Source organism: Eubalaena glacialis, chromosome 9 (assembly GCF_028564815.1).
Source record: "Eubalaena glacialis isolate mEubGla1 chromosome 9, mEubGla1.1.hap2.+ XY, whole genome shotgun sequence".
NCBI lineage: Eukaryota > Metazoa > Chordata > Mammalia > Artiodactyla > Balaenidae > Eubalaena > Eubalaena glacialis.
In genome coordinates this window covers 3,837,759-3,858,799 of record NC_083724.1, presented here as the reverse complement: position 1 = coordinate 3,858,799, position 21,041 = coordinate 3,837,759, and the positions used below count along the sequence as shown (strand labels likewise).

Below are 21,041 nucleotides of genomic sequence, written 5' to 3'. Positions count from 1 at the left end.
GCTCACAGGGGCAGAGGTCACAGGGCCACACCCACCACCCGCTACCACATGCTGAGCCCCAGCCTCTCGGCACAGAACCTGTCCCACGAAAAGCTGTCATGTCCACGACTCTCTCATGCTTTCCCACTGACACCCCGAGAGCCCCGGTTGCAAACGTTTCTGTGGCCCCTGGTCCTGGGAGTGCCTGGTACCTGAGAGGCTGTTACCTGAGCAGAAGGTACAGTGCGTGAGCGTTCCGTCCACAGGTGGGCGCCAGGTACCGGGCAGGGGGCCGCCCTCAGAGTGTGCAGTGCTGGGGAAATCACGCAGACTGGGCTGAACCTGAGACCCACTCCCTGCCCTGTGGTTCTGGGCAACATCCTTCACGTCCCTTTTTATAAAGTAAACACATCATCAGAACCTACTTCTGAGGGTTAAAACAGACAAAGTCTGCAGGGCTCTGCCCCCTGTCTGCTATGTGACACCAGGTGATGTGTGTACCAGCCTCAGTCTCCCACCTATAGAAGGGGTGGATGGGGGGTGACGAGGACAAATTCAGTTCTGCAAATCGACAGGTGCACGTCCCTATTTTCAAAGGATCACTGAATGACGCGTGCTCAATCAATCCAGTCCCTCCCTTCCTGAATTGGTCTATTGGTCTTATTTCTTTCTTTGACTTGTTTTTTGACCATAAACTTTTTTAACTGACCAAGTCATTCCAGCCAAGAGCATCTGCCTATCAGCAGGAAAGGCACGCAGCTCCCAGGGCAGCCAGCCCACACTCCCCTGTCTCGTGTCTCTGTTACCTACACACCTGCCCACCTTCCAACCAGCCCACCCGTTTTAACAACACATTCACCCACTTCAAAAGACGCTGAGAGAACTGCACCCCCATGCACCCAGATGTCCCCTCTAGAGAAAACCATGGGTCCCAAGTTTTGTGTGTCCTTCCTTGACATCTACGAATATGCAAGCCTAGGTTTCTGTGGTTTTTTACTAGAGATGGATTCATACCAAGAAGAGCATTCTTCACCTTGCTTTTCTTTACTTACATATCTTGGAGACTGATCCATTTCAGGAAATGTAAAAGCACGTAGACCCCACTCTTGCAGCTGCTTCACTGACTCTCCTCCACAGCTGCTCAGTGACTTATCTAAATAGCTCTCATCATGGGCACCTGGTTGTTTCAACCCTCTGCTCTTGCAGACAGTGCTACATGCCTGTTGTCATCACAGGTGTCTGTACACATGTGCGCATGTATCCACAGGAGACATTCCAAGGAGCAGAGTCATCAGGTCCAAGAGTATGTGCATTTTAGTACTTCGAGAGATATCACAAAAGCCTTTCCTAGAAGAACAATCTGGGAGCGTGCCCACTTCCCTCGCCGGAGCCAACAGTGCCTGTTCTCAGCGTTTGTTCTTTGTCCACCTGGCCAGGTGAGAAGCTGTGTCTCCCTGGGGTTCACCTGCATTCCCTTCTTGTGAGTAAGGTCAAACATCTTCCCACCCGTTTAAAAGCTACCGGTGTTTTCTTTTCTAAGAATTATTCATGCCTTTTGTCCATTTTTTTGGTTTGATTCTTGGCCCTCTCTTATTGATTTGTAGGAGTTCTTGGAATATTAGAGCATATCAATCCCTTTTTATAAATTTTTATTAGACTATAGTTGCTTTACAATATTGTGTTAGTTTCTACTGTACAGCAAAATGAATCAGCAATATGTATACACATATCCCCTCTTTTTTGGATTTCCTTCCCATTTAGGTCACCACAGAACACTGAGTAGAGTTCCCTGTGCTACACAGTAGGTTCTTATTAGTTATCTATTTTATACACAACATCTATTAGTTATCTATTTTATGTACAATAGTGTATATATGTCAGTCCCAATCTCCCAATTCATCCCACCCCCCTTCCCCCCTTGGTATCCATACATTTGTTCTCTACATCTGTGTCTCTAGTTCTGCTTTGTAAATAAGATCGTCTATACCAGTTTCTTCAGATTCCACATATATGCGTTAATATGTGATATTTGTTTTTCTCTTTCTGACTTACTTCACTCCGTGTGACAGTCTCTAGGTCCATCCATGTCTCTACAAATGACCCAATTTTGTTCCTTTTTATGGCTAATATTCCACTGTATATATGTATCACATCTTCTTTACCCATTCCTCTGTTGATGGACATTTAGGTTGCTTCCATGTCCTGGCTATTGTAAATAGTGCTGCAATGAACATTGGGGTGCATGTGTCTTTTTGAATTATGGTTTTCTCTGGGTATATGCCCAGTAGTGGGATTGCTGGGTCATATGGTAGTTCTGTTTTTAGTTTTTTAAAGAACGGCCATACTGTTCTCCATAGTGGTTGTATCAATTTACATTCCCACACTTTTTTCCACACCCCCTCCAGCATTTATTGTTTGCAGATTTTTTGATGATGGCCATTCTGACCGGTGTGAGGTGATACCTCATTGTAGTTTTGATTTGCATTTCTCTAATAATTCGTGATGCTGAGCATCTCTTCATGTGTTTGTTGGGAATCTGTATGCTTTCTTTGGAGAAATGTCTACTTAAGTCTTCCACCCGTTTTTTGATTGGGTTGTTTGTTTTTCTGATATCAAGCTGCATGAGCTGTTTGTATATTTTGGAGATTAATCCTTTGTCAGTTGCTTCATTTGCAAATATTTTCTCCCACTCTGAGGGTTATCTTTTCGTCTTGTTTATGGTTTCCTAAGCTGTGCAAATGCTTTTAAGTTTAATTAGGTCCCATTTGTTTATTTTTGTTTTTATTAAAGGGAGAGGACTCAAATCAATAAAATTAGAAATGAAAAAGAAGTTACAACTGACACCACAGAAATACAAAGGATCATAAGAGACTACTACAAACAACTATATGCCAATAAAATGGACAACCTGGAAGAAATGGACAAATTCTTAGAAAAGTACGACCTTCCAAGACTGAACCAGGAAGAAACAGAAAATATGAACAGACCAATCACAAGTAATGAAATTGAAACTGTGATTAAAAATCTTCCAACAAGCAAAAGCCCAGGACCAGATGGCTTCACAGGCAAATTCTATCAAACATTTAAAGAAGAGCTAACACCTATCCTTCTCAAACTCTTCCCAAAAAATTGCAGAGGGAGGAACACTCCCAAACTCATTCTACGAGGCCACCATCACCCTGATACCAAAACCAGACAAAGGTATCACAAAAAAAGAAAATTACAGGCCAATATCACTGATGAACATAGACACAAAAATCCTCAACAAAATACTAGCAAACCGAATCCAACAACACATTAAAAAGATCAATCCCTTTTCTGTGATACACGTATTTTCATATTCTTTTTTTATAGTGATGGGTCGTCTGGGGGGGTTGTTTTGTCCAGAGAGAAAATCTTGACTTTCATGGGGTCAATTTTTTTTCTTTCATAACTTCTAGGATTTATGTCATACAGAGAAAGGCCTTCTCGTCCCAAGATCATAAAACCCAGTCTCCCGTATTTTCTTCTAGTAGTTTTATGGTTTCGTTTTTCAAGTTCACATCATTGGTCCATCTGGAATGCATTTTGGTGCAGGACTGAGGCAGGATCCAAGTTCTTTTTCCCAGATGGCTTCTTCCCTAACCCAGCCCATTTCAATGACTAATCCTTCCTTTCCCAGCCAACTTGAAAGGCTGCCTTTATCAAACCCTAAATTCCTGCAGGTGCCAGGCCTTAAAAGCCACAGAGCAATGCCTATGCACCCCCTTCATGCCCCACGTGGAGGGGAGGTTCTGTTGCTCCCCCAGCACCCCCCCCAGGATGCTTTCCCCCCGCCAAGTGCAGCCCAAAAGGGTAAGGGTGAGCCTCCACAGCAGAAGCGGCTCAGGGAAAATCCAAGTCAGCATGCTTCACTGACACACAGATACTGACAATATCCAAAAAATGGGAAACAGCCCAACGTCCAACACTAGGAGACTCTTCAAGTAAATCAGGCTTTTTACAGGCCGTCATGGATGTGAACAGAATGCCTTCCTTTCCAAGTGAAATGCGAACGTCCAAACCAACTGTGCTGGGGTCGGAGGCCTTCCCCTTCAGGGAGGGAGTGCCCCGTGGGGGACAAGGCCCCTGAGTAGGACTGCCCCCCCGCCCCCCGCCAAGAATTTCCAGATCAGCCACCATGAGGTATTTCCTTCCGTTCCTTGTTTTTTGTACTCAGACCCAGTGGAGTTTGAGTCTGGGGGTTATGAGTGATTTTTATTTTCTTCTTTATACTTTTTCTTATTTTCCAAAATGCCTATAATGAACATGTATCATTTTTAATTTAAAAAACATATATACATATATAACTAAAGAGGGAAGAGAAGTAGGGGGAAAACACTCCAGGAGAGGGACACAGCTGGACAGTCAGGGGCCAGCCTTGCCCTGGCTCCACCCATGCCATCAGCACGGGTCTTCAACTGACCTCTGACCCCCAAGGTCCAGAACTGCTCTTCCTCCTTCGGGGTACTGTTGTAAGAACAGGGCAGCACAAGGAAAGTGACACTTGCTTGGACTGGGAAAAGCCAGGGGCCCTGACTCCAGGACGGGAAGCCCCGGTTTCCAAGGCCTCAGGGTCAGCCCATGTTGGGCAGGGGCTTCCCCCTGCACCCCCCCAGGGCCAGGTTGTGAGCCCTTCCCACAGGGCTGCATCCGACTGCCCTGGCACAGCAGTGTGCAGACAGTAGGTGCTCATTAAATGCTGAATTGCATTTTAGGAAGGCGGTCTCTTCAACCAGCCCCTTGGCAAAGCCATGCACGCTTCCCACAACGCTGTGGGCGCCCACAAAGACACTGGGAGGGTTTAATTCAGAAGCAGTGTTTCTAGAGCGTTTCCCACCATGCGCCTAACTGGCAGCAGGGCACACGGAGACGCGCTGACACAAGTTCTCCAGGCAACAACTCCTCCCATGGCCAACAGCTCTGGAGTTTCGGGTTACAGACTTGGGCGCAGACATGATGAACACCAGACCCAGGGCACCGTTTCCCAGGCCAAGAGAGCGCCCCAGCCAGGCCGCCCTGCCCCTCGCCCCATCAGGGAGGCTGGGAAAGCCGGGACAGAAAGCGCTGCACACCTGGCCAGCATTAGGCCGGATCTGGCCCCTTGGCACCAGCTGGGTGACAACACCAGCAAGGACCTTCCCAGGGCACTGGGAAGTCAAAGTGGAAGGAAGGATCTGGGCTGCAAGAGGAGAGAAAGCAGTGAGTCGTCAGAGAAAAATGCGCTAAGCATGTAGCTGACGAACCCCAGAGTTGGGTGGGTTCTCAGAACAGCACAGATGTCAGGGCTTTTCCTGGGGACAGTTATTCACGGCTGCTTCCACTACTACAGGCATCAGACTAGAAAACATTTTAATAAGTGACTAGAAAGAGACCAGACTACCCCTCTTCAGAGGATTTTTTTTTTTTTTTTTTTTGGGCCAAGATATTGACCAGGCATCAAAGTTTATGGGGAAAGGCACATGCCTGGAGCTCAGTGCTTTTACTGGGGCTTAAATTCAGCACAGGAGGGCAGATCGTGGAAACCCAGAGGTGGCCCGGGCTTGGCAAGAGCAGCCGTCCCGGGGAGGGCAGCTCTGAGCACGTGGTGCTCGGTACCCATGCTCAGGGGGAAGAGCAGGACACGGCGTCCTGGGACAACGTGAGTGATCCCGCCACCTGCCCAGAAGTCCTGGAGGACAGAAACAGGTCAAGGTCAGGGCTCGGAAGTGAAGAAGGGCAGGCAGAAGCTGACAGTATTTAAAGAATTCCAAAACACGGCCGAAAGAGTTTCTGGACATTATTTATAGGGTAAGATGATTGATCCTGGAATGAAAGGGGCCTGAGGTGAAAGGGCCTGGACAGATTAAAGACAAGAAGCAGGGTGACAGCTGGGGAAATGAGCAAGAAGACGGAGGAGTGGGTCTCCCCAGAGGAGGCAGCCTGGGGTCCCGCAGGAGCCTCGTTCTAATCCCCGGTCTCTTCCTTGTTAGCTGACTCACCCGGACAAACCCTCACACGACTGACCTCACGGGTTTGTTGGGTGGAGTAAGAAATCGTGAGTGTAAGGCACCAGGACACAGCGCATCAGTGCTCACGGGGCAGGGGACACCAGGAGGACGGTGCTCACGCCTGCTTAGGTGCACATGACGTGCACGAGCGCGCACACACACACATCACACACACTCACACACACGCACCCTGTTGCCAACGGGTCATTTGCTTGGGGATCCCGTGAAAGATCTGGGGTGGCTCAGATTGCTCTGTGAAGCGTGGCGGGCAATGTCAGTGTGGGACAATCCCGCACAGCCCTGAGCCCACAGATTCCATCCTGTACGCTCCCTGGGCTGTTCTTCCACAGTCGCCTGACTGAACTCCAGAGGGACCCTGGCAGATCTCCTGCTTCCTCTCTCCTCTGGCCTCTCCAGGGGCATCAAGCCCAGAACACCCGCCTCTGCCAGACAGTGAGGGGCCCCCATCCTCCGCCCGGAATAGCCCAGGCCCCCTCATGTCCGCCCACCCTGCTTTGGACAGCCAGCTCAAAGCACGTCGGCCGACTCCCTCCAGGCTCACCAAGCACCTTCAGCTCCGTCCCACAGCTCCTGCAGACACGGTGGGACGTGACATATCCAGAGACCCTGTGTGTGTGGAGATCCAAACTGCGCCTCCTTAAACTCTCTACGAGGAAGATATCCCCAGCTCTATTTTGCACGTGAAGAAACAGAGACACGGAAGAGAGATGACGTTTCTGAGGTCACAGCTCAAGAGCGAGGCAGCCCCAGCCCCCCAGCCTCGCCCGGGTTTCCACGGCAGGTAGAGCTGGGCTGCAGTACCTCCCTTGGCCTCTAGATGACCACACCCACACCTGGTCTTGAAAAGTGAGGCGTGGATGTCAGGACAGTGAACTAGGGCCTTGCTTCCCCACCGCCTACCGTGACTTCTGCCCACTGACGTGACCTCCAACGAGAAATGCCTGGGACCACATGTGCAGGATGAGTGCTATTCCCTTGGTTTCAAGTAAGCTGCAACTCCCTAACTTTTCCCAGTAGAACCTGCCTGGCCCAGTCAGTGGGGTAGGTGGGCCACCCGAGTAGCAAAATTTCAGAGGGCTCTGACGATTCTCTAGGACTCATGATCCATCCTAAGGGAAAACCAAGAGCTGAATCCTTGAGTCCAGTCCTCGGCAAGCCTGTTGACTCTCCTAAGATAAAGGGCGGGCTCAGAAAGCAGGCCTCTGGGCATTGCTTCTCTCAGGGTGTTTTACTTTTCTCTTCTGATATGCTGATGGTTTAAAGATGTGGATTCTGCCCTGGTCCAGCTTCCCTGACCCAGAAGAGGTGATGGCTTGGCTGCACCAGCTTCACTCTTGGAACATCTCATGGGCTGCTCAGTCCCCACCTCGCCTTCAGAGGGGGAGCGGCTTGAAGCATGCCCTACCCTTATCTTGTGCAACATTTGGCTGGTGGGCACCGAGCCCCACGTGTCTCTTTCATCGTGTGTGAACTGATATTAAACAGGCAGGACCTCCCTGGCTATAATCCTCTCCTATCACTCTTTCCTCCCCACTAAAATGGAAAAAATGACTCATCCAGGGCAGCTCACCCCTGTATACAAACACAGCTGAATGCTGGGCTCAAGATCTAATCCTGTAGATCTGATCCAAGAAGCATGAGGAGGACCCAGAGCAGCCCAGGACTCAGGGGGGCTTTGGAAAGTGGGTGCCGAATACAGCACTGCTTCCTCCTGACACCAGGCAGGCGCCCACGCCCAGCCTGGGCCCCCGGAGACAGGGGGAGGGCAGCCACCAGGTTTCACCAACCTCCCCCTCTCTGCCGGGATGAAGACCCCAGAGAAAAAGATGGGGCTGAAACCCCACCTCACAGTGATGTCGTCTGCTCTCGGAAGGTCCTGTTCCCAGGAGGCTGGACGAAACCCAATTTCCACAACTCAAATGCTATTTTAAAGGCTCCAAATCTGCCACTTACTGGCTGTGGGGCTCCTGTGAGCCTCAGTGTTCTTGCCTGTAAAATGGGGATACCTCTTACCTAGGAAAGATGTCATCAGGACATCTTTCCTGATGACAGGAAACAACGTGTGAAAGCACTTAGGATAAGAAAGGAAGGGAGGGAGGGAGGGAGGGAAGGAGAAGGAGGGAGGGAGAAGGAGGGAGAAGGAGGGAGGGAGGGAGGGAGAAGGAGGGAGAGAGGGAGGGAAGGAGAAGGAGGGAGGGAGGAAGGGAGGGAGAGATCTCTCTGACTCTTCACCTTCCAAGAAAATTCTCAAGCAGACACTCCTCTCTCTTGTGTCATATGCTCTTTGAACATAATTCACATTTCAGTTGCTGGGTTAAGGAAAGACCTCGAAGGGGCAGTGACCCCAGGGCCAGAGGGGACCAGCTGCCCCTCATCCTCCAGTACCAGAGGCTGACCGTCCCTCAGCTGATCCCCACCGGTTCACAGAGTGGCGGGGGGCAGCTCTCTAAGGAGCGGACCCCCTCCCATGCCTCCCAGCCCTCGACAACAGCCCTCCCCTGGGTTCGTAAATCCTGCTTGCGGGCCAGGCAGCTGTTTGTAATCGGACAGGCCCTGGCCAGGAAGGGGAGGTGGGAGCCTGTCCACGCTGAGGCGCCCAAGGCGCTGCAGGGTGTGTGAGGGTGTGTGAGGACAGGCCGCCTCCTGGCAGGGATACCACAGCGGGGAAGGCGCGAAATGAAAGAAAAGAGTGAGCGTCTCCACTTGGGAGCAGCTTTTGTTTTAGTTCTGCGAGCAAGGAACCTTGAAGAGGCTCATAAGCCCCAGGTTTGGTGACATAAAGGTTAAAACCATGGGCTCTGGAGGCCAGGCTCAGGCACACTCCGTCTGGGTGCCTTCTGCCTGCACGGGTGAGCTCCCCGACGGAGGCGCCTGGCAAACAACGGTCATCAGGTCTGCCCTGGATAGCAGGAACCCTAAGACTGGACACGTGAGTTCCCTTGCAGCCTCGGAATCTCAGAACAAGTCTTCGAGGCTCAGACACCGTCCCCTGATGGCAGAGCTCCGAGACCACCGGGTTCCCCCAGCCTCGGGACGCTGAGCACAGCCCACCAGTGGGTGACGAAGCCGGATGCTGGGGCCTGCTCCCCCTGCCGCCCTGCTTTCAGCAGCCTGTGACCCTGGAGACCCCCAAGTCCTCTAGGTCTGAGTTTATTCATCTGCAAAACGACCCCAAGGCCAGAGGCCGGACCACTGACTCTGTGAGCCCTCCCGGTAAAATACCCAACTCCTTCCCGGGGGGCTGGGCCTGTGCACCGTCAGAGCCCCACACTCCTGGCAAAGGAAACGAGCCGGAAGTAGCTCCCACATTAAATGCAGTGGAAGGGACTGCCCTGGTGGCACAATGGTTAGGAATCCGCCTGCCAATACAGAGGACACGGGTTCGAGCCCTGGTCCGGGAAGATCCCACAGGCCGCGGAGCAACTAAGCCCGTGTGCCACAACTACTGAGTCTGCGCCCTAGAGCCCGTGAGCCACAACTACTGAGCCCACGTGCCACAACTACTGAAGCCCGCGCGCCTAGAGCCCGTGCTCCGCAACAAGAGAAGCCACCGCAATGAGAAGCCCGCACACGGCAACGAAGAGTAGCCCCCGCTCACCACAACTGGAGAAAGCCCACGCGCAATGAAGACCCAACGCAGCCAAAAATAAATAAATAAATAAATAAATAAATTTATAAAAATAAATAAATAAATAAACGCAGTGGAAGGTTCCACAGAGCCCCCACCCCAAGTATTAACTGCAAACTGCACCCCCTGCCCCACCTGGACTCGCTCCCCGCCCGGGGCCCTAACTGGGCCCTTTGCACTGACAGTTCAGCCTCCTCTGAGGCCCAGCTGTAGCCCCAAACCGGCAAGTGGCAGCTTTATTCCTACTTTCAAGCACTTTATAGAAACTTTATACAATTACTGCCTCTGTGAGCTCCGCCAGTCATAATAACAATACAAAGTAACCACAATGATACAGAATAATTAACAAAGGCAGTTACTGTTATCAGTATGATCTAGCATTTGCTGTCCTGCACTGAACACGGGATGCAGGACACCCCGGAAAGGGCCCTATGTCCACACGCAGGTCACCTCCTTCCAGGTGTTGCCAGTGCCTCTGGTTTGGAGATGAGCTAACTTGGATCAGAGAGGTTAAGTAAAGCGTTCGAGGTCACACAGCCAGGGGTCCTATTCTCCATGCGCTGATGCATCACTGCTTCCGAGCCTCATCTCCTGAACTTTCCTTTTGAAAGTCAGAGGAGTGGCTGACTGTCAGCTGGCCACAGAGGCTGGACCCACACAGGGAGAGGGAGGGCCAGGAGGAGTTTCAGACCTTCTCATCTGGTACACCCCATGTTTCCCAAGGTGCCCTCGACTGGTCACTGGCATCAGAACTCGAGCGGCGGGCCCCAGGCTCCACCCCAGACCCTTGGAGCCCGGATCTGTGAGGCGGGGCCCCACGGCTGCTGAAGCTCTGGTCTCACCCGGATCCCTTGCTGAAGCCCGTCAAAGCCCACCTCGCAGGAAACTGGACCTGCTCCCCAGCCTCCTATGATCCCAGGCAACCCCAAGACAGCGCCCCACACCCGGAGGACTCCACCCTCTGCAAAATGCCAGCGAAGCTGCTGTCTGGGGCGCAGGCCCCCGGCTGGAACATTCCTGGGGGTTCCGAATGCTGACGTCGTGGCTTTAACACATGGCAACATAATGACAAGAGCCTTTAGTCCTCCCAGCAGGCCTCTGAGACAGGTTATTAGTTTATGCCCACTTCACAGATGGGGTACTGAGGCTCCGAGAGGCTTTCCTAGGTGCCTCGGCACCTGTGCTGAGCCCAGGCACACGGGACAGGCAGGAAGCAAGGGGCCTGCCCTCTCGGCTCACCAGGGAGCTGACAGCCTGGGGGTCGGCGGCGCCCACCCTCCCACTCAGGGCACTGGACCTGGCTGAGCTCCTTCTCTGTGTCCCTCAGGTGGGGATGCCCACCGTCCCTCCCCCAGAGACGGAAGTACTCGCTCTTGATGTGTGGTGAACACAGAGGAATAGTTGCGTGAGACCTGACGTCAGGGATCGGCTTCAGAGTAATTGGGTAGACGGGAGTGGGTGGCGGCTGGACCATGAGAGTGTCCCTGGGCTAATCCTCATCGAACCCACGAGGATCGTGGGGATCTGCTGTGCTGTGTTTGAAATGTCCCCTAACAACAACAATGACAATAATAATAACAACACTCTCAGAGCCAAGCCCGAGTAAACCTTTCCACTTGAGGCTCCGTACGGCGCTCTTGCAGAATAAGAGTCTCTCCTTAGGAGAGTCTTGCAGAATAAGAGTCTCTCCTTAGGAGAAGGGCAAGCTTGCCCCCAGGCAGGGAAGCATCACTGCTCCTTCCAGAAAGTGGGGCCACCGTGAAGAAAGGGGGAGGACACAGGGGTTGGGGCGCATCTGCCTCTTCCTCTCTTACTTCCTGGCACGCCTCCCCTCGGAGGTGTCCCCCCCCATCATTTATGCTGACACCTGCAGTTCACCTGTTTCAGGTGAGGGAGGAGGTCCTGAGAGAACACTGGCCGCCCTCCCATGCCCCCTCCTCTCGGTCGGCTCCAACTCCTCCCCCGGAGATCCTGGCATCGCTGGGCAGAGCCGCCCCACCGCCTTGCCCGGGTGTGAGCCCGGCATCCCCACCCCAGGCCCTCCCGAGCGCCAGCGTCATCACACTGAGGACCCCAGGATGCTCCTCGGGATCCCAGAGCTAACTGACATGTAGCCATTGCCCAAGCAGTGCTTTCTGAGCTAAACGGCCACAATTTAAACTATGAACCTAAATAACATTAGTAATAATTCCCTGGAAAAGAATTACATTTAGAGGCCCCGTTCCCTGCACTTCCATCCAAGAATGAGCTATTCGCCCTGCCTTCTCGATGTGAACATTTTCTGGTCTAAAAGGCATGGAAGGCGCAGCACCCCTCCCTCCCCCCTGCTCAAAACCAACCGGGACCCCCTCTCCCTAGAAGAGCAAGGTCTACACAGAACACTGACGCCAGAGGCTGTCTACTCCACCCGCATCCCAGGAGAACACAGAACAGCCTCCAAGGAGGAAGCCAGAACTTCCCGTCAGCATTTCAGATTCTCCCCAAAGAAAAAAAGTGCAAAAGAAGAGAAGTAACAGTAAGGCGGGTCCCAGAGACTTCACCCCAGCGGACATGAGGACAATATCTCCCCAGGCAGGGCCCTTGCAAACTGAACCTGGGGGCCCAGGGCCAGAAATGGCCCATCTTTCCTTCTCGGCTGCACCCTCCCCTGTGCAGGGCTCTGGGCCCCGGCCAGCTCTCCCCTCACCTGCCACCCAACAGGGTCCCCTAAGGGACCCCCGTGAGCCAGGGCCCCGGGTCCCACTGGCGCACAGCTGCTCACCATGCTCCCAAAGAAGACCTTGACATTTAGCAAGACAGGACTGTACGCACACCCAGTTTTATGCATCAGAAATGAAGGAGGAATTGAGGCCGAGGTGCAGAGGCTACTCACAGTTGGTGGAGGCCGTGGACCTCTTTCTGAAGCACAAGGACCCTGCCACCAAGGGACTGTCCCACAGCAAAGAAGAGCTGGAAGCTGCTGGAGCCCCCCTCACCTGGCACCTAATATCAGTTTATATGCCGGTAATGACCTACACCAAGGCGGGGGCGTGCTTTTCACTGGGATACAGAGGGCAACCATCACTCCTTTGTGCCAGCTGGGCCCACAGGGCCTCCCCTTGCACATCTGCAGGAAGGGGCCAACCCCACCTGGTCCAGGTGCACCCCAGAGCAGGGCACTCCACAGGTAACACCCCAGAGCAGGGTTTGGTTAAATATGAACAGGAGTCAGAGGACAGACACACATGGGAAAGTGCCACTTGCCTCCACCAAGGGACTCCTCCCTTCACACTCATGGGGTGGGACCCCAAAAGCCGCAGGCCCTGGCAAAACGGGCTGGTCTCTGATTGGCCAGAGCCCCACTGGGGCTGGCAGGTACCTCCCTCTGATTGGCCAGTGGTCCACTGAGGCTGGCAGGTACCTCTGTCTGAGTGGCCAGAGCCCCACTGGGGCTGGCAGGTACCTCCCTCTGATTGGCCAGTGGCCCAGGGGCTGGCAGGTGCCTCCCTCTGATTGGCCAGAGCCCCACTAGGGGCTGGCAGGTACCTCCCTCTGACTGGCCAGTGGCCCAGGGGCTGGCAGGTGCCTCCCTCTGATTGGCCAGAGCCCCACTGGGGCTGGCAGGTACCTCCCTCTGATTGGCCAGAGCCCCACTGGGGGCTGGCAGGTACCTCCCTCTGATTGGCCAGTGGCCCAGGGGCTGGCAGGTGCCTCCCTCTGATTGGCCAGAGCCCCACTGGGGCTGACAGGTACCTCCCTCTGATTGGCCAGTGGTCCACTGAGGCTGGCAGGTACCTCTGTCTGAGTGGCCAGAGCCCCACTGGGGCTGGCAGATACCTCCCTCTGATTGGCCAGTGGCCCAGGGGCTGGCAGATGCCTCCCTCTGATTGGCCAGAGCCCCACTGGGGCTGGCAGGTACTTCCCTCTGATTGGCCAGAGCCCCACTGGGGGCTGGCAGGTACCTCCCTCTGATTGGCCAGTGGCCTAGGGGCTGGTGGGTGCCTCCCCCTGATTGTCTGGTGGTACCACTCTACTAGCTGATGAATGTTTCACTACCTCCCACTTTGCACTTCACTGGATACAATCGCCTGTTCACAGGCCTGATTCCCTCACTGCACCGGAAGCTCCTGCAGGGCTGGGATGCTCACCTACTGCTCACCTGTGCACCTGCTGCCTGGTGCCCGGCACAGGTCTGCCTCGCATTAGAGGTCTGCAAATGCTTCAAGCACAGCCACTGTCACTCCCGAGTTCTCCACAAAGGACCAGCCTCTCCCGTGTTTCCTCTGCGCCCGCACAGGAAAGGATTCCACTAAAGCCTCACCCACTGCCCTCCAGGTAACCCTGCCAGCAGAGTGGAAGATAATGGCTTCCCACCTTCCATTCAGATTAAAATGCTCACTCTTTTTCATTGTTAGGTCACTATTTTTCTAATGCAAGAGTCAGAGTTTTTAGTTAAATCACTCCCGTCACATACGCACATTTTGATGTCATTTTATAGCATTTATAAAAAAATAAATAAAGAGACCAATAAAATCCCTATTGCCAAGGTGCTGGCAGGAAAGCACAGGACAGAAGAGTGAATTTTCCCCAAAAGAACACAGGTCTAGGAGACAGGAAATAAAGGAATCCCCCATTTCATGCACAGAGACATCGCAGGAAACGGGCCCCTGGAGCTCTGTGTAATGAGACGTGGAGAAAAGTGGGTCAGACTGTGGTTCCGTTTCTTAGGTCTGAGTCACCAAAGAGTGGCGACATTTACTCCTACTGTGGGCTATGACACAGGTTGGGAACCTGCCAGAAAAACTACCGGGTGAGTCTAAGCTGATGGGATGACGGCTCAGACAGCATGACTATATAACACGGAGCGACCCCCCCATCACCCCACCACAAATCCCCACGCATCCAACGGAGCATTCATTCATTCACTCTATGGACTTTGTCCCAGACACCGGGACCGCGCGGGTGCAGGAACAGCGTCTGAGTTAGCAAAACCCCCGCCACGCCCACCCCGGATGTCCTTCCAGATCACCAGCCATCACCCACAGTCATGTCTCAGGGGCAGAAGACCAGAGTCTTTGAGGTGGGACGTGGGCGAGTCCATTCCCATCCCTGGGGCCCCCATTCCTCCTCGTACAGTGGCGGTGGCCTGAGGAAGAAGGGGAGGGGCGTGCTGCACGTGACCCGCGCCACGACTGCTCCAGGATGCACGCGCCTCCATGCTGGGGCTCGGACCGCAAAAGTAGCAGCAAGGGCTCCAATAAACTCACCGGGGGCTGTGTAACCCCTTTTCACGCTCACCCATGAGGGGGCACCAGGGTGACTGTTCACAGGACAGAGGGGGTGACTCATACAGCCAGCCAGTGAGCAGAGCCAGGAACTCACCCCGGACCCCAGACCTGCTGCTGCCTGGGGGCCCAGGGAGGACGGAACAGTGACAACAGTGACAGGGGCTTGCTCTGTGCTTTGGACACGCTATGCACCGAACCCTCTCGAAAATCCTGCAGGAGTCACAGCCATCACCCCTTCCTGCAGATAGGGAAACTGAGGCAAAGTGCACCGCTGATGGGGGTGGGGCGGGATGTGGGCCCAGGCCGCCCAGCTCCAGGCCGCCGGCCCCAAGCCGTCACCCACACCGGGTCTCCATGCTGTGTCCTGTGGCAGGGGCAGCTCTGCCTAGGAGAAGGGCCAACGCTGGCTCCAACTTCAGGACCTCAATATCTCCACGAGCCAGGCCAGAAAGCTTAAAACTAACATTTGGCCAAGTGTTGACACCAGATGAGTCGATTACAGGGGAGAAATAAACAGAGGGAGAAGCAGAAGCTATAATATAACATCGCCCTCCTGTGAGCAAAAAAAGACTCATCAGATTATCAGACCCAGCTGGACTGAGTTTGTCCTGGGGCTGGACCCAACGCCTCGTGGCTGCCCAGTGGGCTCCGTGGCCACGGGTCATCTCCCCGTCTCCAATCTGGCAGGGGTGGGGCACGATAAGGAGAGAGATGCGGCCTTGCCGTGAGCACCTCAAACACACCAGGCCCTGCCTGGGCAGACCCTGAAAACACATGGACCTGTGCGTGGATGTGGGCGTGTACACTCGTGTACACGTGTACACCCACAAACACACACGGACACGTCACACACACAGGCACACACAGGCACATGCATCCACACGAATACTCACGTAACATGCACACACATGCTTGGACACATACACACAAACGCACACACAGGTGTACAACCCTCCAATGGGCTTGTAAAGCATTTTCACATACGTTACCTAGGGTGACCTCTACTGCGACCCCACGAGGTGTCGTGGGAAATGGACCCACCGAGCATATGGGGGTGCTGAGGAGAGTGAGGGGGGGCCCGGGCTGAGTCACTTGTGGATGGCAGAGCCCTGGGGGTCTCACCAGCCCCCAGAGCCTCCTTGGACGGACACGCCTCCCTCAGCTGGGCTCCCGCTGGAATACTTGCATTTAAAGAGGATTGTGGCAACCCTGCGCTTTTTCCTTTTGCAGAAACACCACCCAAAACAGTAGCCATAATAAGGCCCTCCGCTCATCAGGGGCTTCCTGTGCCTCGACATTCCACACGCGGTCTCTGTAGATCGCCTCAGTCTCCATAACCACCCTCAAAGCAAGAAAGCCATTTCCCCCCGTTTTCCAGAGGGGAAAGCTGAGGCACGGTGGCTGGCCCCCGCCCAGCCAACCCCTTAGAGGCAGAGGAACCGTCCACGCTGCCCTGGGTTCAACAATCTGACTGCCAAGGACTGTCCCCCCATGCCCCTGCCTCCCCAAACAGGGGACCCAAAGTGCACAGGACCTGCCCAGGCCAGGGCAGGCAGCATCCCTCAGATTATCTCTTAACCCAGAGAGGGTTAAGGAAGGCCCCGGCCTCCCTCTTGTCCCCTCAGAGGCCCCCTCTATCTCACAGCGGCCACTTCTGCTGGCACAGCACTCCCGGGGCAGGCGGTGCTGGAGGCGCCCTGCCAACCAAGTTAATGAGGGGCTTTCCAGCCAAGGGAAGCAGCTCCAGGAGAACAGTGAAGCAGTGGGGTGGGATGTCCTGCAGGGAAGAAGGCACGGAGGAGACAAAAGCCAGAGGTGGAAGAGGGCACCTGCAAAGGAGGCCCTTTGGAACAAAAGGAAGGGGAAGAAGAAAGGAAAGGTCAAGTTTAGCATCACCTCCTCCAGGAAGCCGCCCCAGATCTCCCCAAGGGGGCCAGACCTCCAGACAGTTTTCAACGAAGCTCGGCAGGAGAATGAACGGTACAACGAACGGTGTCCACATGCGTACCTCGCACCAGCCTGTGGGCCCTGGAGCCAGGAGCTCTGTCACCTCAGCCTTCCCACAAGCAGGCCCAGCGCAGGCAAAGCCTCCAGGGGTCATCGGGTCACGCCAGTGAGTGAAGGGCCTGGTGAAAGGGGAGTGGAGACTGCAGGCCCCGGATGCCCCTTGATGGCATTCGGATAAAAAGCAGGGGTGTAGGGGGCAGGAAGGAACCGAAACAGTCTGCTGGGGCCAAATGGAACCCCTTCCTGGTCCCAGGGCCGTGTCTGGGCTGAGCCCCAGGCTGACAGCAGCTCCAGGCACTGGGCCTCCCCCGGGGAGAAGCTCACTCAGCGCCCAGGCGCAGAAACCAGACAGACCCAGAGTGTGCGGTCCCAGCCCCCTGTTCCCTGGGCCTCTCAGAGTGCCAGCCCCGCCCCCCTCACCTTGCAGGCCGGGATGAGGGTCCAAGGAGATGATGTGGGCACAGGGCTTAGAGCAGACCAGGCAAGTGCCAGCAAATTCATTCCAATCGGTCCCACGGGTGCGGGTGTCCCAGGGGCCAGGGACCCCACCCTGCGTCTCACTGCAAATCCAGGGCTCCACTGTGGGCACAGCAACGGGGCCTCGGGGTGCACGTGACTCATCCTCGACCCTCAGGGGCTCAGAGCGAGTCTGCGCTCACTGTCACCGTTATTAAGTGAGGGGCAGGGGGCAATGGGTGTCTGTTCCCCTCACGCCCCTGCTCCACCCAACAATGTCCGTGACCCAGGGAAGAGGCAGGGGTGGGAGACGGGGCCGGACAGCAAGAGGGCAGGGGCGGGGCAGGCGGGCATCAGCTGTGCTCAGCTAAGGGCGTGGCTGTGTGAGAGTCCAGAGATATCTGAAGGGTGGGGTAACGGGGCAGGCTCTGGCCAGCACCCCAGGAACAGCCATGGAGCGACATCACGGGACAAGGGAACTTTGTGCTTCCGCACAAGGAAGAAACTCCTGCCCGTGGCCACTGCCGGGTGGTCACAGCGCTGGGCAGCGACCCGAGCTCCAAGCCCTGCAGCCACTAAAATCTGGACCAGAGGAGACACAGGCTTCGGGGAATCAGCTTGGCTTCTGAACTCCTCCCACTGACTGCTCTTTTATGGGGAGGAGGGGGAAGGGGAGGAGAAGATGGAAAAGGCTGTCTTTTCAGCCAACTTGATTGAGTCAGAGGAAATTTAACCATTTGATGTCTGTCAAGTCCCACAAAATTTGGACAACTCTTCCCACCAAATTATTGCCAACAGCGATCACGTGACTGGCGTCAACCAATGATGTGCCGAGGAGATGACCTCAATTTCCAAATATTGGGGTCATGTTTCATTTCACTTACTCTCCTTTGCCCGTTACAATGTTAAACGGCCCCAAATGCAATCTGACTTTTCATTCCTTCACACGCTTGGCCAAGAAGAAGGTAGGAAAAAGAGCCATGTTCAGAGGGAACTCAAAAAACATCTGGTGGATCTCAAAATGGAGAGGAGAAGAGCTGCCTGCGGATGGCCTCTCCTGCCCCCCCACCGCCCCTGCATGTCAGTGGACAGCCGTTCCCGCTGGCCACGCACTGAGAATGACTTCCAAAACGGTCCCACCCTCGTGGCGGTGAGGGTAGGTCTGTGAAACCCACCCAGAGAGGTGGCTTCTTCACAGGCTCTCAGCGTCTTTTCGACAAGAGCAAAACGTCCAGCTCCACAGCCACGGTCCAGGCATCCACTTCACACTCAGTTAGGAAGGGAAACCGGAGACGGGCGGGGGGCAGAGATGGGGAGTGGGATAAACAGCCAACCCCAAACCCAGGCGAACGCATGCTCTGTGTGCTCCCCAGCCAGTGCCCAGCCCCGGCTTTTGGGGGTGGCGACTCCCCTGAAGGATTCCCACCTGACTTCCTGGGGGAAAGCCCGGCAGAGGAGCCGGGACAGGGCTATGGCCCTGGGCCTACAGGGGTCCCATGACCACATCCCCACCCTGCTCCGTGCCACTTTTCTGGAGGCCGCTACTGTCCCCCACCTCCAGTGACCCCGGGAGAAACACAAAGCCAGTTCGTCTGGGATCCAGGGCACGTAGGTGGTAGCCCAGGGCTAAGACTCCAGGTCCCCAGAGCCAGGCCAGGCTCCCCTCCGCTCCCCCAGCCCCTGAATGGCTGGACACCCTGACTCCTGCTCACCCCCTTTGGCCCACCAAGCACTCACTGTACCAGGAAAAAGGGACAGAATGTCTTAACTGGCAAGTGGAACACGGAAGTGATTCTTCCCACATGTCTTCAAAAGACAAAGCGGAGGAGAGAAAAGTGAAGGCAGGAAAGCGGTGTCTTCTCACAGGGGACCCCTGGCTGGTCCAGCTGTCCACTAAGCCACTGTCCCACCCCTCTGCCTGCACTTTCCTTGACCCTGCACTAGCGGCTCTGAGCCTCGTCTCCACATCTGTTAATGGGGCCCCAGAGGACTTTCGGGGCCTCGGGCTCCGACGACTGAGGCTTGCGAAGACCCATCCCACAGGTAACCACAAAAGGTGATGCTTAGAAAAACCACTGTCCCGTCAGGAAGCTGTGTGGGAGAGAGCTGGAGCTGCAACCATCCAAGCAGGCACACTGTCAGCGCTGGCCTGGTGGACGCCATCCACTGGAGACAGCTCCTTCTAAGGGCAGACCTCTGGCAGAAGGAGTCCCACATCTGTGTGTCATCTGAACCCCTCACAGCCAAGACTCCGAGAGCATCTCCCGCCTTTGCTCCAAGAATCCCGTCTCTGGGCAGCTAACCCAAGAAAAACTGCCTTCCAGGAGGTCGAGAGGTGGGATTAGAGCAGGGCTGCTCCACCACCCCCCGGGGCTCCCCAGTACCACTCACTGAGTACTTAGATGGTGGGGACCACAGGAAGCTCTGTTCCCTGGGAAAGGGAGAGTCAGCCGGGTCTGGAGGCAGAGGAAGAGGGTGCTTGGAGAAGTTCTGGGCTGGGGGCTCCGCTGCTGGGATTCTCCCCACCGGCCCCCCATCCCAGGAGGCCCGGCCGGAACTGGCCCGCTGTGACTCTAGGGGGCGACCCTTCCCGGGTTTCAGGAAAGGAAGTTCTGCAGCGAGGCTGTGTGGGCCAGAGCTGCGCGCTTGCGATGTGGGACAGAGAACGCAAAGTTTCGGGACAAAAGTTTGCCTGCCTGGTGGACAAGCCCTCTGGCTGATCCAACACAGAGCCCTTCCTCGGCTCCCCGACAGCCCCACCCGCCGGCCCGTTTGGCGTGGGGAGTATTGTACCGGCGCGTTTCCCTCTCCGGGGCCCCCAACGAATGGCATTCGGAGTCCCGGCCCGTGCATTCCACAGCCCAGGGGGGGAAGGTCGTGCACGCGCGGAAGAGGCCGGGCGCCCGGGGATGACAGCCGCCCCGGCCCCCCGCGCCCGAGCGCCCCGCGCCCTTACCTGCGCGGCTCGGAGGCGGCGCCCACAGCAGCAGCAGCAGCAGCAGCAACGGCGGGGACAGCAGCGGGGCGCCCGGGAGGAGCGGGCTGCGCGCTTTCCAGCGGGTGTGGACGTCCATGCCGGCGGGGCGCGGGTTGGGCGCGCGGGGACGCACGGGGCGCGGGGCACAACTCAGCGGGGCCGGCACAGCTTTAGGGAGTCATGGGAGCAGCCGCCGGCCCGTTCTCTTTGTGGCGGTGGCTCTCGGGAGGGTCGGCTGGCGCGCTCGCCCACGGGCTGGAGGGCTCGACCTTGGCCCGCGGGGCGGCCGGGACCCCGCTCGGCTCGCTCGCCCTGGCCTCCCCCGCCTCCTCCGATTCCTTCTGGCCTCCTCCTCGCCGCCGCCGCCCCGCGACTCGCTCCCCGTGGGCGCTGCGCTCGAGTGAGGTCCTGCGCCGGCCGCGGGGACGAACGAGGAGTGCGGACCTCGCCTCGGGCGCCGAGCACTTTTCCCCCTTTCCCTCCCTCCCTCTCTCCGGGAAGGCACCCGCGGAGGCCGTGGCTCCCCCGCGCCCGCAGCAAATCAGAGGCGGCGCTGGGCTCGGCCGGGCCGGCCCCCGCCTCCCACTGGGCGCAGCGGGCGAGGGGGTGGGGCCAGCGGGCGAGCGGCGGCGAGGAAGGGGCTGGGCCGGGGCGGGCGGGGACTCGGCGAGGGCCCGGCGCCCCCCCACCGCTCTGCC

At 56.0% G+C, this 21,041-nt stretch overlaps 1 protein-coding gene across 3 annotated transcripts in view; it reads right to left on the bottom strand.

Annotated features, from left to right (window-relative positions):
• COL5A1 (collagen type V alpha 1 chain) overlaps positions 1-20,833 on the bottom strand; it is a 159,650-nt gene extending 138,817 nt beyond the window's left edge. For 2 of the 3 annotated variants that reach the window (XM_061199679.1, XM_061199680.1), the window contains exon 1: positions 20,323-20,832. In XM_061199679.1, the coding sequence (XP_061055662.1) occupies positions 20,323-20,440 (118 nt within the window). In that variant the 5' untranslated portion in view covers positions 20,441-20,832. Of the gene's footprint in view, positions 1-20,322 lie in introns of all 3 variants that reach the window. The other variant, XM_061199681.1, reaches the window with a different exon arrangement.
• Between the last annotated feature and the right edge of the window lie 208 nt (positions 20,834-21,041).